Source organism: Mustelus asterias, chromosome 10 (genome assembly GCF_964213995.1).
Source record: "Mustelus asterias chromosome 10, sMusAst1.hap1.1, whole genome shotgun sequence".
Lineage (NCBI taxonomy): Eukaryota > Metazoa > Chordata > Chondrichthyes > Carcharhiniformes > Triakidae > Mustelus > Mustelus asterias.
The window spans coordinates 84,203,771-84,220,772 of record NC_135810.1 but is presented as its reverse complement, the minus strand read 5'-3'; the positions used below and the strand labels follow the sequence as shown (position 1 = coordinate 84,220,772).

Below are 17,002 nucleotides of genomic sequence, written 5' to 3'. Positions count from 1 at the left end.
GCGAGGCGATGCATTTTGGTAGATTGAATCAGGGCAGGACTTATTCAGTTAATAGGGCTTTGGGGAAAGTTACAGAACAAAGAGATCTAGGGGTACATGTTCATAGCTCCTTGAAAGTGAAAGTGGAGTGACAGGTGGACAGAGTGGTGAAGAAGGCATTCGGCATGCTTGGTTTCATTGGTCAGAACATTGAATACAGGAGTTGGGATGTCTTGTTGAAGTTGTACACAGTAAGGCCGCACTTGGAATGCTGTGTGCAATTCTGGTCACCCTATTATAGAAAGGATATTAAATTAGAGTGCAGAAAAGATTTACTAGGATGCTACTGAGACTTGATGGATTGAGTTGTAAGGAGAGACTGAATAGACTAGTACTTTTTTCTCAGGAGTGTAGAAGGCTGAGGGGTGATCTTGGAAGTCTATAAAATGAGGGGCACAGATCAGCTAGATAGTCAATATGTTTTACCAAAGGTAGGGGAGTCTAAAACTAGAGGGCACAGGTTTAAGGTGAGAGGGGAGAGATACAAAAGTGTCCAGAGGGGCAATTTTTTCAGAGGGTGGTGAGGTCTGGAACAAGCTGCCAGAGGTAGTCATAGAGGTGGGTACAATTTTGTCTTTTAAAAAGCATTTAGATAGTTACATGGGTACGATGGGTATAGAGGGATGTGGGCAATTGGGATTAGCTTGGGGGTTTAAAAAAAGGCGGCATGGACAAGTTGGGCCGAAGGGCCTGTTTCCATGCTGTAAACCTCTGACTATAACATTAGCTGAGTTTCTGGATTGATAATCTAACAATAATACCACTAGGCCATTACTTCCCCTACTTCCCCACTTAAAGAAATGCAACCAATTCAGCAGTTTTGACTTGCCCGTTACATCATGTTGATTCTCTGATAGCTAAAAATTTTAAGGTGTTCAGTTACTTTATCCTTGGCTGCAGACTCATTCCCCAACAACAGATATTCGACTGAATAGTCTGTAAATCCTTAGGTGTCCACAAAAGAGGTCCCCTCTTGCCTTGGGAGTGATGTGCAATTTTCCAATCGTTCCTAGATCAAAACTTTACGACGGTTATGGTTGGGGCATCTACAATGCTCTCAGCTGCTTTAGACTACTCTGTCCTGGGAATTTGTCACTTTTTACTGCCATTGTTTTCTTCATTACCATTGTTTTGCTTCTGTTAATTTTGGTGAGTTCTTGTCTCAGACTCGATACTGATTTCCTTCAGATGTTTGGCATACTTCCTCCACAAGACCACCATTTCCTTATTTTCAAAGTTCTGTGCCCTTTTTTTCTTGTCTCTGGACTACATTAAGATCCAAGACTCAAACCCACTATTTCTTGTGACCTTTAAAACTGGACTCCTTCAGATTTTCCAAATCTATATTTGGTGTAACCACTGCTTCCTTATTTCAACTCCTTTACACATTTCTATCTCATGGCAATTCCCCTTGCTTTGTCATATTAATAAAATGTGCTAACCAAATATTTTCCAGCATGAAGGGTCTTCAGTTCTGAAATTTTGTCTTGCTACATTTTCCTCTACCGATGCTGCCTCAAGAGAAGCATTGACAGATTTTTTGTTTTCACTTTAAAATAAACTGTTTAAATTTTCCAAAGAGGAGCATTGTGCCCCATGTTGTTGTGCTGACATGGAAGTCACTGTAAAATGGTGACTATTCTAGCTACAGGTTGTAGAAAGCATCTGGTGACGACATCGTGTTTGCCTGGTTGAGAATATGATCAAAACTCTGTAGGTAAAGATAGAAACTAGCCCTTTTGACCAACCTATCTATAGTAGTTTTTCCATGATGAGAGGAGCAACCGCTACAATGAGGGCAGTCTTTATCACATAGTAAAATACTCCTTTGTGGCATTATGGACTGTTGGCAGCAGAGTTGTATACCACCAATCTAACCTCCTGATCCAGCACATACTCACCATTTAGTGAGTAGATTTAATGCTGCTACAAAAAGGCAGGTGTGGGAGGGTACACCAGGAGCCATTTGGGCGTTCCTTTTGAATGAGGCATCGTCCTGTGAAGTTACTAAACAGGCATGCCTGCATCAAAAGAAGCAAACTAAGTTCAGCTGTACCACAACAAACTGATCCAAGCAAAGCTCTGTAACCCTACCACCTCAATTTGGAAATGTTGGTGGACAAAAATGCAGCTAATGCAGTTCTGTGAGCATTCCAACCTCTTTGTGGGCGCTTTCAGCCAAAATTACCTTATCGATTCCCACCAGTGGTGACTGCTTTGCAACCAGTTTGGTTCACTCCCGTGTAATAAAGGCCTCTGTGCTGGAAATGACAGAAGCTGTGGCCTCTTAGAATATTCTGCAGTATTGAAGTCCTCTGTGCCAGAACTTGCTGCTGTTCTAGCTAAGCTGTTCAATGCAGCAATGACATTGGCATCTACTTAACAATGTGGAATATTGCCAAATAACTTCTATACACACAAACTGGGTAAATTTAATTTGGCCAATTATAGCTCAATTGCTTTCCTTCCAATGAAGTGATTAAATGAGTCTTCAATACTGCTGTCACTGCTGCTTTGGGAACCTGGCTGCCAACTTTGCTTATGTAAGTCACTGCATTGCAGTTCAAACTAATGTCTTGAGGATTTGTGAGGTGTAATAAATGCTGAAAGATTGAAGTAATTTTCTTGCCAGATAATCTCTTTTGTGAATGCCTATTAATGGTAATACTGGAATATTATCCTAGAGAATAAATACGGATTGTCCTTCACAAGATGCTTAGTTCCTATGCATCTATTATTCTGTTCTGATGAAGGGTACATGTCTGAAATGTCAGAACCTGCATTTTCTTTCTCCCTGGGTTAGCAATTTTAGTTTTTGTTTTGGTTTCTGCCATTTGCAAGTTTCTCTTCACTTTTCTTATCAGAATATTTTATGTCCTCTCTTGACAAACTTTGAAATAAAAAGAATCTACATAAATGTGGATGGCACAGTGGTTAGCACTGCTGTCTCAGTGCCAGGGCCCTGGGTTCGATTCCTGGCTTGGGTCACTGGAGTTTCCACATTCTCCCCGTGTCTGCATGGGTTTCCTCCCACAGCCTGAAGGATGTGCTGGTTTAGGTGCATTGACCCGAACAGGTGCCAGAGTGTAGCAACTAAGGGAATTTCACAGTAACCTCATTGCAGTGTTAGTGTAAGCCTTACTTGTGACTAAAACTTTACTTTTAAATGTACCTTCAGGACAACATATTTTCGGTTAAGCTTTTTTTCCTTAAGGTTTCCTATAAGTGCTTCCTTAACCAGCACCTTGCTGGAGCTTCCTTAATTTAATTGTTCATCTCAATGTTAGGATCAGATTTTTGAATTGCTTTTCCCTGCATCATCTTCAGTGTATGCACTTTTTTGTTGCTTGTTTTTAAAAACTGACCTTTAGTCTCACCTCTTCCAAGATGACATGTATCCCTCCGATTTCCTTGACCTAGTACTCTTTATGATACTTGTATAACTTTGTTCCTTGATCAGTATTTGTTAATCTATTTTTGTTTTTAAAAGGGCACAACTGGAAAATGAAAAGAAGAAGAGAGAAATGGCAGAAAAGGAAAAAGAAAGGATAGAACAAGAGAAGGAGGAGCTTATGGAAAGACTTAGACAAATTGAAGAACAGACAGCAAAGGCTCAGAAAGGTGATGGTTTACTTTGATCACTTGTGTAATGTATACAGAGACAAACTTTCTATCTGGTTCAACATTTTGGGTTTATTTTCTAGACCGCGTCTTTGCAAAGCTGATCTTGATTTATGCCAATTTATTTCATGTTCTCTAAACCAGGAATATGACCAGGTTAGCCCACGGCCTCTATTCTTGATTTGTGATTTCAAAGATTACAATTCTGTCCCTTTCTACCCCTCATTTACCTTGTGTAGTTATTCTGAGTCAGTTTTAGTAAATCCATTTATCATTCTTCCCCATCAGATTTGGGGTGAAGGAAGAAAGTTGATTGTTCAGGCACAGGCTTGAAAATATAGAACTGTCTCAAACAAATTAATGGATACTTTATCCATTCCTTTGAAAGGATTAGGTAGAAGTGAATTCCTACAAATGTTGTAATTTTAACTAGTAAAGCGAATTAGATGCAGCAAAAAAGCAAACTGCATTGCCAGAGTAAAATGTATGAAATTAATTCCTTCACTGTTTGAAGAATATAGTTGAACATGCAACCTTGCGCAGCCAATTTTCTTTCGAGATAACACTATAGCATCCTGCCTGCTGCTTGAATAAGATGTGTATTTTTGGTGTTCGGCGGAATGTCCTGGGTATAGTTGGAATGTCCTGGGTACAGTTGGAATGTATTTTGATGGCCAAAATTGGAATGCAATTTCTTTCGAACAAAAACCAATTCAATACCTATTTACAAATAGTGCTCCAGATTTGAGTGTAACTGTTAACCTTTATATTGAAATGTATTTAATATTGTACTTGATTCTAGATGTATAGTAAACATGGTTTAATAGAGGCAAGTTGTTTTGCATGAAGACTAGAAAGATTCCTTAACTAACTCTGCCATGTTATCCAAATTTGGCTCTTGCTGTAAGTGTTTGTATTTGTGTGTTGGTTCCCATGTTTGAATCACTTGTCACTTTTTCTGTCCAGGCAGTTGCTGGGCAAGGTAATTGAGATGACCTGTGTCTGAGCCAAAATGAGGATAATAAAAGAAAAATAATTCAGTCACATCTAACTAATTACCTGTTTTAAGTTGGTAATGACAATATTGTTCTGTCTGTTATATTGTGTGGTCATGCATGTATCCTGCTGGTCAAAGTTGGCAACCAACTATCTGTGGTGTAACTTTGGTTCTGCCTGTTGCACAGATAATGTAAATAAGCTGCAAATCCCTTTTTCCTGCGTGAGCTTTGGGCACATTCTATTTAATATAAATTTTCCAACAGAGTTAGAAGATCAAACGCATAGAGCTTTAGAACTTGACCAGGAAAGGAAAAGGGCAAAAGAAGAGGCCGAGAGACTAGAGAAAGAGCGTCGCAATGCAGAAGAAGCAAAAACTGCCTTGGCCAAACAGGCTGAAGATCAAATGAAGAATCAAGAACATCTGGTAGGAATCTTGATTGTCTGTCAATCATAAACCAACCAACTAGAAAGTTGCTTAATTTTTGTCAGCAAGTTCTGAGGGCTCTCTGCAGATTCTGGAAATCTAGAAATGGCATCTGTGTAGAAGAGGGAAGATTAACTGTAAAATCCAAATCCCAGTTAATGGCAGTCTTTCCACTTTCAGTTTGTTTGAGAGGAGTATGCTATATGAAATTAAGTGATTTGGGGCAGCATGGTGGCACAGTGGCTAGCACTGCTGCCTCAATGCCAGGGACCCAGGTTCAATTCCAGCCTCGGGTCACTGTGTGGAGTTTGCACATTCTCCCCGTGTTTGCGTGGGTTTCCTCTGTGTGCTCCGGTTTCCTTCCACAGTCCAAAGATGTGTGGGTTAGGTTGATTGGCCACGCTAAATTAACCCTAGTGTCAGGGGGATTAGTGGAGTAAATATGTGGTGTTATGGGAATAGCGCCTGGATTTAGGGATTGTGGTTGGTGGAGACTCAATGGGTCGAATGGCCCCCTTCTGCATTGTAGGGATTCTATGTTCTATCTATACTATGATTGGATTTGAGGATGAATTAAAAGCATTGTATTCTTTACTACTTTCCTCCAATTCTTCCTCCTTTTGTAACCACCTTAACTAGAATTTGGCTTTTGTGCATTTAGACATTTGGGAAAAAAAGTGAATAACAAACTACTGGCCCCAGGAGTTTGAGGATGTAATTTTTTTTGCATTAAAATCTGAGCTTCGACCTTAATCTTTGAGGTTTACAGCATGGAAATAGGCCCTTCGGCCCAACTTGTCCATGCCGCCCTTTTTTAAAAAAAAACTCCTAAACTAATCCCAATTGCCTGCATTTGGCCCATATCCCCTCTATACCCATTGTACCCATGTAACTACCTAAATGCTTTTTAAAAGATAAAATTGTACCTGTCTCTACTACTACCTCTGGCAGCTTGTTCCAGACACTCACCACCCTCCGTGAAAAAATTGCCCCTCTGGACACTTTTGTATCTCTCCTCACCTTAAACCTCATGCCCTCTAGTTTTAGATTCCCCTACCTTTGGGAAAAGATATTGACTATCTACCTTGTCTATGCCCCTCATTATTTTATAGACCTCTATAAGGTCTTTTGAGGCATGACGTGCAGAGTGATGTTTGGCTAGTGTTTGTGGTCTGATGATTACTAATATGCTTGGGCACTCCAAACATCAAGCTGTTTACATTGGGAGTGCCCAATTTATTTCCCTTCTCGTTCCACAAGCCCCAAGGCACATCCTCAGCAGTTAAAAGCATTATTCAAGGTGCACCACATAAATCCGGTGTATCCTACCTGCCCATGAGCATTACACAAGTGCTCAGTGATATAAGGCAAGAAATAACTTCTCTAAGGCGATGGAGCTGAAGAGAGAGTACAAGTCATCAAATACTTTGGATATATTTTTGCTACCTTTTTGAAGTAAAATATCTAAGTCAAGGAGACATGACCTAGTTCCTTTTGTGGTTCCCTCTTTGCTTTACTCTCTACATCACCCTCAAAAATTAAAGCACAAACTTTCCTCCATTTCTTTCATTGCTGGCACCTGTATGAAGTCCAGCTCCAGAAACCGCTGTAACCCAATTTTGGTATCTACAGCCTTTATTCAAAATACAGCTACAGTCTTTAAGATGCTTTGTTTCAAGAAGTCTTAGAGAATTTCTAAGATAATGGCAGACTTGTGAACTGCTTTAGAAAATGGAGAGCTTGGGCTGGTTTCTTTGACCTTGCCCACAGCAAGGATTCTCTGGCCCTGCGGAAGCGAACTGAGATTCGACTGAGTGCCAAATTCTTGCCGGCAGTGGTGGAGCATGAACGGTCTGAGAATTCCAGCCCTTGTTTTTGAGTCTGGACAGAATAGAAAGTCATTAGATTGAGGGGTGATGCTTTTAAAACCATTAAAAGTCTTAAAGCTACGTATCCATTGTTGAGGCAGTTCTTTGCAAATATGGGGGAAGCTGGTATCCACTTTTTGCCTTTGAAAATCTCTCTAAACTGCCTGCAAATTTCTTGTCTTACCAAGATTTCTCTTCACAGCCGAACTAGATGTGCAGAAAACAAAGCGTAAGATAGCTCAAGACCACACAGTGCATTTTGTATCTATTTAGAAAGTTGGTGAACCCTAACTAGCTCCCAGCTGTTTCTTAAATGGTTCCAGATTTTTAAAACTAGTTTCAGGTTTACTATTTAGTTTTTCAGCTGCCTTTTCAAATCTGCAAATCTTTCACTATTTTCTCCTCCGAATGATCATCTGGTGCTAGTTTTTGTGGCTCTTTAGCTGCCTCCTCCAGAGCTGTTCCTCATGTTGGAGACCATTAAACATTTAACAGCAAAGGTGGACTACAAAGCTTTAATTGGTCCATTCAAGTAAACCCAAAATATTTATTTCTTGGTCTCTTCTCTTGATGTTGTATCTTTCTCTGCCTTGCATATTGATCCAGTTTTTCCCTTATAAAAAAAAAGCCTCTACCTCAAACACTACTGTGAAACTGTCCCAAATTCTTGTAAAGAATGTACCTAACCAATGCCCCTCCTTCAATCTTAAATGACTTAATTCAGTGGGAAGATAGTGTTTCACTCTCCCTACATCACTTTACTGACTTGAATATTCATGATAGCCCTAGTATCACTAGAAATTCCTTTATAACTAGTTTCTGTTGGTGGCATCACCCTCAAGAATCTACACTTTTTTGGCTTGATGTTGTTTCTACAAATGGATGCCCAAAACTGACCTCCATACTCTTAATTATGGCCTAATTACTGCTTTATACAAATTAGTCTGTTCCTTGATTTATAAAATCAAATCGCAGCTGGTGTATTTATACTTGTACTAGTAAACTAGAAGCAGGTGTAGGCCATTCGGCCCTTCGAGCATGCTCCACCATTCATTTTGATCATGGCTGATCATTGGATTCAATATGTTGATTTTTCTCTTTCTCTCTCTCTCTCTCTCTCTCTCTTCTCTCCCCCTCCCCCATTTGCCTTTGTTTGGAGTGCCCAAGCACTAGCCAAACACTCTGGCATGCAGACAGTTATGAATTTGAAGTTAAAAGTTCAAGTAGTCCCTTGAAGCAAAAAAACATCTTTGGCTAAGCTGAAGAAAAAAAGAACTGCAATTCATCTCTGGCTTTATTTATATAGTGCCTCTAAATGTGCTAAAAGGTCCCCAGGGCGTTTCACAGAAGCATAATTGGACAAAAATTGACATCAAATGAGATACAGTGGAACCCTGATTTAACGCAACCCGATTTAGTGCGAATTTGGATATAACGCGATGAATCATTGGACCCTTTTTTCCGCTAATAACTGGCAATTTAGCGCGACCCTGCTTTTTTTCACGACCCTGCTTTTTTTGGACCCCAACCATCGCATTATAATGGGGCCGCACTGTATTGGGATATGTGACTAACAAAGGTTCTGGACAATCAACATAACTGATGTACAGGCCCAATGTCTACCTATCTTTTGAACCTAGTAACATTAGACCAAGCAATGACCTTGTCTGGCCCCTATTTAATCTAGCAGTTGCCTTTCTATCACCGGAGTCTATCTTGTAAAGAAAGATATTTTCCAAAATTCTCTGAAAATTGAAAAATGTAAATAGAACCACTTTAATCCACCAACTTGGTTATCTCACATTTAACCAGGTTGCTATGACACTTTCCTTTCAGAAAATGTTGGTAGTCTCCCTAGTAATGCCTACTCTCTTGATCATGCAGAGTGTCTGATTTCTAGTCTTTGTGGTATATAATTTCCTACTATTTTGCTCCTTTTTAAAACCATATTGGTACTACGTTAGCTTCCAGTTCTTGGGAACAAACTCTTTAGTCTTTGAACTAAAATCCAGAGGCACTCGCATCACATTCCTGAAGTAATGCTGTTCAGTCCAGCAGCCCAATCAGATTCTTTTCTGGATTGTAGATGCATTGATGTTCTGCATTTTAGCATTAACTATTCAATGAACTAATGGAAACTGAACATTGTCTACTGGTGAAGAATGATGAAAAGTAGTTAATAGAAGCTCTGTATTCTACTAGGAGTTACTAGAGTTTGATTTGCAATCTCTTTCTAATGACCTGAGTTGTCTTGTGTCAGAACTATTAAAATTCTACATCTACCACTTCTAGATATATCTATTCATCCACTCAGTTTAATGGCTTTCCATTGCTGTTCCTTGTTTTCACTTTAATATGAAGTGCACCTGTAAGGTATTGTCATCTTGAGTCTTTTCTCACCCACTTGCATGTTGGCGCATATTTGGACTTGGTAAGCAGCAAGTCTAAATCTTCTGTAGGAAGCCAGTGTATAACTTTGCAATCCTTGTGGCTGTTTCCTCTACACTTTTTTCTGATGCAAAAATGTCATCCTGATCTTCAATCTATTTGGTCAGTTCTTCCAAAAGAAAACTCAAGTTTGTGAAGTATTGCTTGCCTTTTAACATGTTGGTGCTGGCTCCTCTTGGTTATTTACAAATATATTGGTTAGTGATGGAAAGGTGGTTGATAATCACTTTTTTCCCCCTGGATACTTAGAAGGTATCTTTGAGCTCTGAAAAAAACTTATAGTGGTGATTATGTACAATTCTCAAATTTTAATTGATTAAAGATGTTGTTCTTTTAGGCAGCTGAACTTGCTGAGTTTACGGCCAAAATTGCACTTCTGGAGGATGCCAAGAGAAAGAAGGAAGAGGAGGCCACTGAATGGCAGCAGAAAGTAAGTAATTCAGCTGTGATAACTATCACAATTTTAAGGTGGCAGAGATTGTCCAACAGAAGTGGTGTTGCTTCTGAAATAAGGGCATCTGATTATTATTATTGCTAATGTAGATAATATTTGAGGAAGTGAGTGAAGAACCTCTTGTACAAATGGTGAAAAGTGTGTTTTTCCACTATAGGCTGTCACAGCTCAGGAGGATTTGGAAAAAACAAAGGAAGAATTGAAAATTGTGATGACCGCTCCTCCTCCTCCTCCTCCGCCAGTTATTCCACAAGCTGAAAATGAACATGACGACGAGCAGGATGAGAACCATGCTGAAGCCAGTGCTGAACTCTTATCAGAAGGAATAGCAAACCATCGCAGTGAGGAAGAACGCATTACTGAAACACAGAAGAATGAGCGTGTAAAGAAACAGCTACAGGTGAACCGATTTAGTTGTTGGGTACCTTTGTGCATATATTATAAGCACTCCAAACTTGCAATCCTTGGATTGGAAAAAGCAAGTTACAAAGATATCTTAAAGTTCACAAGCTTGCGATGGCATGGGGTTAAAGAAATATCAAGTCAGGATCATAGTGTGCTGAGCTTTAACTGAATTAATCATTGTTCTCTGCATTCCCATATTGGGTTTATATATTCAATTTGCTGTCAATCTTCTGTACAATTTCTGCTTTTAATAAAAATTAGACCAGCCTCAAATGAGATTTGCATCAGTGTTTAAAAACAAAGCACTTATTAATGCACACTTTTTTGCTTGTATATATCTGCATTCCCAGTTAAGATGCTTTCATTTTCATATCTGCTATTAGACTTTTATGAAGTTGAAATTAAATTCATGTCACATCAGCCTAGAGGGAGGACAGCAGATACAGTTTTCCTTTCGGCTTTGAACAATGTTCTAGGTGTTCAGTGTTTGTATGAGGCCAGCTTTGCAAGGGAAATTTGTGGTTCCTTCAGTGTCACGAAGGGAATTTGTAGCCAATACCTTAGTTTGAAGATGTTTTGTGTTCTCGGTATTTGCCTGCTGCCATTAAATTGGTTGGTCCGGGTGCTTTGCAGAGCAACAGTTTGACTTGGGGGTCCAGCTTTGAAAAGGTACCCATCTACTCCCCCACCTTCCGACACCTTTTTTACAGTTTAGAAGCAGCTGCCCTTTCACCTTGCAGCTGTGGTGACTCTCCCATTAGATCACGTACTGTGCTATCTGGAGTGGCAAGTATTTATATTAGCTGATCTGGCTCGAGGGCAGCAGGTGCACACAGTACAAGTAGTGGTGTGGCTGCTGTGCCCAAACTGCATTATTAACTGCCATGAGTTTTTTCACATTTTGGATTCTCTTAGACTTGACTCATTTAGTTAAAGTTGTCAGAGTAAAATTAGCTTGATTGTCATGGAGGGATTTATTAACTGTTGAAGATGTAACCTGAGCTCCATTTGCACCTTGCAATCTTGTTTTCTTTGTATTCTTATAGCCTCATATGAACTTCTCCAGTTCTATTAAGACAGATGCAAGAAAAGGAAGGGCAGTTCCTTTCAGAAATCTCAATGATGTCCAACACTAAAGCAGCATTGAAGTTTTTTTGTGGACCTTGTTAGCCCTGTCCAAAGATGTGGGGGTTAGGTTGATTGGCCATGCTAAATTGACCCTAGTATCAGGGGGATTAGCAGGGTAAATGTGTGGGGTTGCAGGAATAGGGCCTGGTGGGATTGTGGTTGTTACAGGTTGGGGCGGCACGGTAGCACAGTGGTTAGCACTGCTGCTTCACAGCTCCAGGGTCCCGGGTTCGATTCCCGGCTCGGGTCACTGTCTGTGTGGAGTTTGCACATTCTCCTCGTGTCTGCGTGGGTTTCCTCCAGGTGCTCCGGTTTCCTCCCACAGTCCAAAGGTGTGCGGGTTAGGTTGATTGGCCAGGTTAAAAAAAAAAATTGCCCCTTAGAGTCCTGGGATGCGTAGGTTAGAGGAATTAGCGGGTAAAATATGTGGGGGTAGGGCCTGGGTGGGATTGTGGTCGGTGCAGACTCGATGGGCCGAATGGCCTCCTTCTGCACTGTAGGGTTTCTATGATTCTATGACTCGATGGGCCAAATGGCCTCCTGTACTGTATGGATTCTATGTTAAATACCAGAGGCCAATCCTACACACACTGGAACTTTAAACATCCTGTGAATTTCCAGTTCTTTTTCAATCAATCAAATTTTGCCTTGCACCTTCATCCCGATTTTGTCCATTAAACTGACCTGTCTTTCACCCCATCACAGATCTTTCCTTTTTGTTCATCTCTTCCCTCGCGCGCGTGCGCCCCCCCTCCCAACCACCACCTCTTTCTCTGTTCTCGCTTCGAGCTTGTTACATGTCTAACTGTTTTCCAGTTCTGATCATTGACCTAAAACGTTATTTTGGTTTCTCCTTCCACAGTTGCTGTCTGACCATCATAGTATTTGCAGCATTTTCTGTTATTTGATTTCCAGTATTTTGGAGCAAAGTTTACCATAACCCCAGCTGAAATGAGCTTCAGTAAAATAATGGGTCTGTTCTACTTTGAGTTTTAACAACACCAGGTTAAAGTCCAACAGGTTTATTTGGTAGCAAATGCCATTAACTTTTGGAGCGCTGTCCCTTCGTCAGATGGAGTGGATATCTGCTCTCAAACAGGGCATACAGAGACACAAAATCAAGTTACAGAATACTGATTAGAATGCGAATCTCTACAGCCAACCAGGTCTTAAAGATACAGACCATGTGAGTGGAGGGAGCATTAAGCACAGGTTAAAGAGATGTGCATTGTCTCCAGACAGGACAGCCAGTGAGATTCTGCAAGTCCAGGAGGCAAGCTGTGGGGGTTACTAATAGTGTGACATAAACCCAAGATCCCGGTTTAGGCTGTCCTCACGTGTGTGGAACTTGGCTATCAGTTTCTGCTCAGCAATTCTGCGCTGTCGTGTTGTGAAGGCCGCCTTGGAGAACGCTTGCCCGAAGTTCTACTTCTGTTCTACTTTGCCAGCAGCTGTTTAAGGAATTTTGTTCTCTTGTTGCAGCAGTTGCTTTTTGATGGGGATGTTTCAGAAATGAACCTCAAAAATTGCAATTTCTTGGAACTCTGCTGTGCCTGTGGTGAAACTTTGCCAGTATTGTTTTGTTGGAAGAGTAGTGAGTCCTTCATTGAAGCTCATTGCAGCCTGTTGTTTTGAGTACTTGACTTGCAGGTGGAAAGAGTACCAATTGTTTATGAAGTGGGAGCAACTTGGTTATTCACCTTCAAGATTGCATTCCTAAATTCTTTCTCAAATTCTCGGCTACAAAGTTTTTTTGAAGCAAACATCGTTCCAGAGACCAAATGTCCTGCACCATGACTTGAGTGTATCCTTGCAATCTGGTGCTGAAATTCTCAATTATGTCCTTGTTCTAGACTTGATTTACACAGTGCCTATCTCAACCATCTGAACTCATCTCAAAATTGACTTAATTGATTTTGGCCACCTTGCCTGATTTCTCGCTGCTCTGGTCAGACTTCATTGCAGTATTAGAAGTGCTGAATAAATGTTTATTGTTGATTTATGTTCACCATTGGTTTCTACTTTAAACTGGCCATTTTCATCTTCGCACTTCATTATTCATTGCCTTTTAAATTGCAAATTAACAGGCTTAAAGTGCTATCGTCGTCTAAATGAGGTTTATTTTCAGACCTTGAATACGGGCACCGCTATCTGAATTTCTGATGTGCTTTTTCAACTCCAGAAAAATTGAAATAATACACTCCCCTGTCTATGTACAAAGCATAGAACCACACAGCATAAGGAGGCCATTCAGCCCATGCATGCGGTGTTTCTTTGAACAAGTTCCCAATTAGTCCTACTCCCCTGCACTTCTCTGCTTAACCCAACAGGATTTTTTCCTTTAATTCCGGGGGGAGCCCGCACATCCTGTAACTTGAGTGAACCTACAAGTTTGGTGACATATCTAGCAATTGAGGGTTGTCACTTCATAAAACTTTGTCTAATGTAAATAACTCTAAATCAAAGCTGAACCCCAAATTATTTTGGTTTCTCTGTATTGTGCATGTGCTTTAGTTGAAGATTATATAATTTGTGGAGACACGCAAGTAAGTTGAGACATTCTTTAATTGTGACCATACCCTTCCACAAGCATGATGTTCATCTGCAAAGTAAAGATCACTACAGTTATGCAATGCAGTTGAGTTTCAACAGATATTTTGTTCAGTGTGTGATCTAGACAATTGACTCTTTGGCTGTTTTTTCCTGTACACCCTTGGAGCTTCAAGAATGCTTTCAAAACTATTTCTTGATCATGGTTTTCTAGTTAAATTGAAAACTTTAGATGTAAATTTGGATTTTCTCATTGAAAGACCACTTAATTCATGTTTCTTTAACAGGCACTAAGTTCTGAATTGGCCTATGCCCGCGATGAGACAAAGAAAACCATAAACGATGTCATCCATGCTGAGAACGTTAAGGCAGGCCGTGACAAATACAAAACCCTTCGACAGATACGACAAGGCAACACAAAACAGCGAATTGATGAGTTTGAAGCCATGTGAAAGTGCAGTTACTTTATATTTTTAAACGGCTGAACCAACAGCAGAGGAACAAGCAGCACTATACTGCTAATAAGAGTAGTGTTTCACCTTGCCAAAGTATTGTATCAGTTATACCTGTGTAAGAGTTGGGTGTAAATTTCTATTCTAAGGCAGTTGGTAAATGCCCTTTAAGCATTTTACAGTACAACAATTAACAGAACTTAGCTGGAACTATTCAGGAAATAGACTGATTTTTTTCTTTTGGAACAGGTATGTTTAATTTCAATGAAATGCATGTATGAAGTTTTGGCTTGATCTCTGCAGCTTGCCATTAGAGTTGTACAAAATTAATATAGAACAATTAATACTTTTGTGAGGGCTTAAGCAAACTGCCTTAAATTGAGGGGAGTCTGCAACATTCATATCTAAATTTTGGTAATTGAGATGTAACATTAATTGAATAGTGTCGTGTCAGATTGAACATCTTTGTCTCGAGGTTGGTGTTTCATGCCCTATCATCATAGATGGTTTTCTTTGCCTACCTGTTCACAAAGACTTGCTTAACAGATAGCAGTCCAGCTAAAAAGTGGGATATGCTATTTGCTCAAGACATAGCAAGCAATGCGTTGGCATTGGGTTTTCTGTTTCTGCATAGACCAAATTGAAATGCAATATTAAAATAGTGAACAACTTTTAATATCAGGCCTTTCTGACAGGGGAGCATATGAAAACATCAGTCCCAAGGAGGGGACAGTATACTACCTCAATATTATACACATGATGAATGGCCAGTCAAACACCCTTTCAGAGTCTGAATTTTCTGCAAGGTATCATGTGATTTTTGAATCTTGCATCTTTGCTTCTTTGGCACCTTTCTTCCCTTTGTTAGTAATATTGCAATACTTGTGTGTTAATCAGACCACTCAATGTTGTATATGTAAAATGATGACACAAGTTTTTGTATTACACTTAATATTTCTGTTGCTGGTACCCAGTTGGTGTTTTGTTGTTTTTCTTCCTCTTGCGGGAGAATGAGTGAATGTATGTGCGCACATTTCCGATGAATGATGCTTCTTGAGAAAAAGACGATGAGGTACTGAGGTAACTTGCATTATTAAATCCAAGCATTTAAAGTGGCAAATTACAGTAGGAAGAACAGTGCATGTTGTCCTGACATTTGGCTGTCTGCAAAGCTTGCCACATTTCTTGAGCTAAAACATGTGATCAAGTCATTGAAGATGTAACTTAGATTTTTGTGTCCTTGCTTCCTCTGTACTTGGTTCAGCTAAATTCCCATTGGTATTATGCACTCATAAATCAGCATTTATTATCTGTAATGATGGTTTATTGAAATTGCCATTTATAGTTGAGCATTTAACAAGCCTAGTAGGCTAAAGATAATGGGCAATTCTATTGTGCTCTTTGTGGCTATTATTGCAGGTTAAGTTTTGATTTGCGTCATGAATAAACATCTAGTTTTTTGTAATTGCAGGTGAGGTTTCTGTTTCATTTGTATGCTGAGGGACAGCTGGCAATTCTTAAACTGGTTGTGAATGTTGTGCACATGCATCAAACTGCTTTTTGTGAAGTATTTCCACAGCGTAATAGCATACTGTTTTGGTGCATCAGGAACATTCACTGAAGCATGAGCATTAGTATTTTTATAATGTTCAAGCAGTTTGCCATAGCAAGTTGAAATACTACGCTTCCAATGGATTTTTTCCTGAAATGTGTACACTAAATATTGATGCATCAGTGTATTGATATCATTGTTGGATAATACAACCAGTTATTGTGTTTGCAGTTTAATAGCTATATGAGCTAGATTACAATGTTCCATTTATACAATTGTGCAACTATTAAGCTGTATGGCTAAACATGCAACCACTAGCAGTATAGAACACATTAATATAAAATGCATTGGTTTATTTCTTCCAAAAAGTAACTTTAAAAATGCTTTTCCCTGGCACTATGTTGTACAATTGAGCATAACTATTTTGAACAACATTCATTGGTTAACAATTAAAGAAAATGTAAAAACCTGTCCGGTGTACACTCATTCAATAAATAAATTGTGGTTCCTCTTTTTAATAAGTCTCAACACCAGGTTAAAGTCCAACTGGTTTATTTGAAATTACAAGCTTTCAGAGCACAGCTCCTTCATCAGGTGAGTAAAGATGTCTTTTTAACGAGGCTCGAGTGCAAATGAGGAGATTGACTTGATTGTTGTCAGTCAACCTATTGAGATGTCGAGCATTGCAGAAGTGGTCTACTGCCAACTCAAATTGTGGAATTTTCAAAAAAAAAATAATTCCTTCAGTCACTAAGTTGGGCAGAAAGAGTTGGATGTTCAAATCTCTCCTAGATGTAGCAGAGTAACAATTTTTAAATGTTACAAAACATATTGAACTCTTTATTGTTCTTCCATCAGATGGTTGGCAATTGACCTGCTTTCCAGATGACTGGATGGTCATTGGTAATCTGCTCTCGGGCGTGTTTAAAAAATGCTGGTTTCCTTCAGAAAAGAAACTGGGAATGTACCTTGTTCCATGTTTCCAGTCAAGTGGTTGGAAGATAAATATAATTAAGTAATTATTCAGGTTAGTCTGGGATAAATTATAATGCAAGTAAATGT

The 17,002-nt window shown here is 39.6% G+C and overlaps 1 protein-coding gene across 1 annotated transcript in view; it reads left to right on the top strand.

Moving 5' to 3' along the window:
- The window catches only part of LOC144499725 (radixin), a 77,322-nt gene extending 60,911 nt beyond the window's left edge, over positions 1-16,411 (top strand). Inside the window, exons 10-14 of the mRNA XM_078222072.1 lie at positions 3,530-3,660; positions 4,923-5,083; positions 9,737-9,829; positions 10,011-10,253; positions 14,224-16,411. Coding sequence (XP_078078198.1) covers positions 3,530-3,660; positions 4,923-5,083; positions 9,737-9,829; positions 10,011-10,253; positions 14,224-14,388 — 793 coding nt within the window. The 3' untranslated portion in view covers positions 14,389-16,411. The remainder of the gene's footprint in view (positions 1-3,529; positions 3,661-4,922; positions 5,084-9,736; positions 9,830-10,010; positions 10,254-14,223) is intronic.
- The last annotated feature ends 591 nt before the right edge of the window (positions 16,412-17,002 follow it).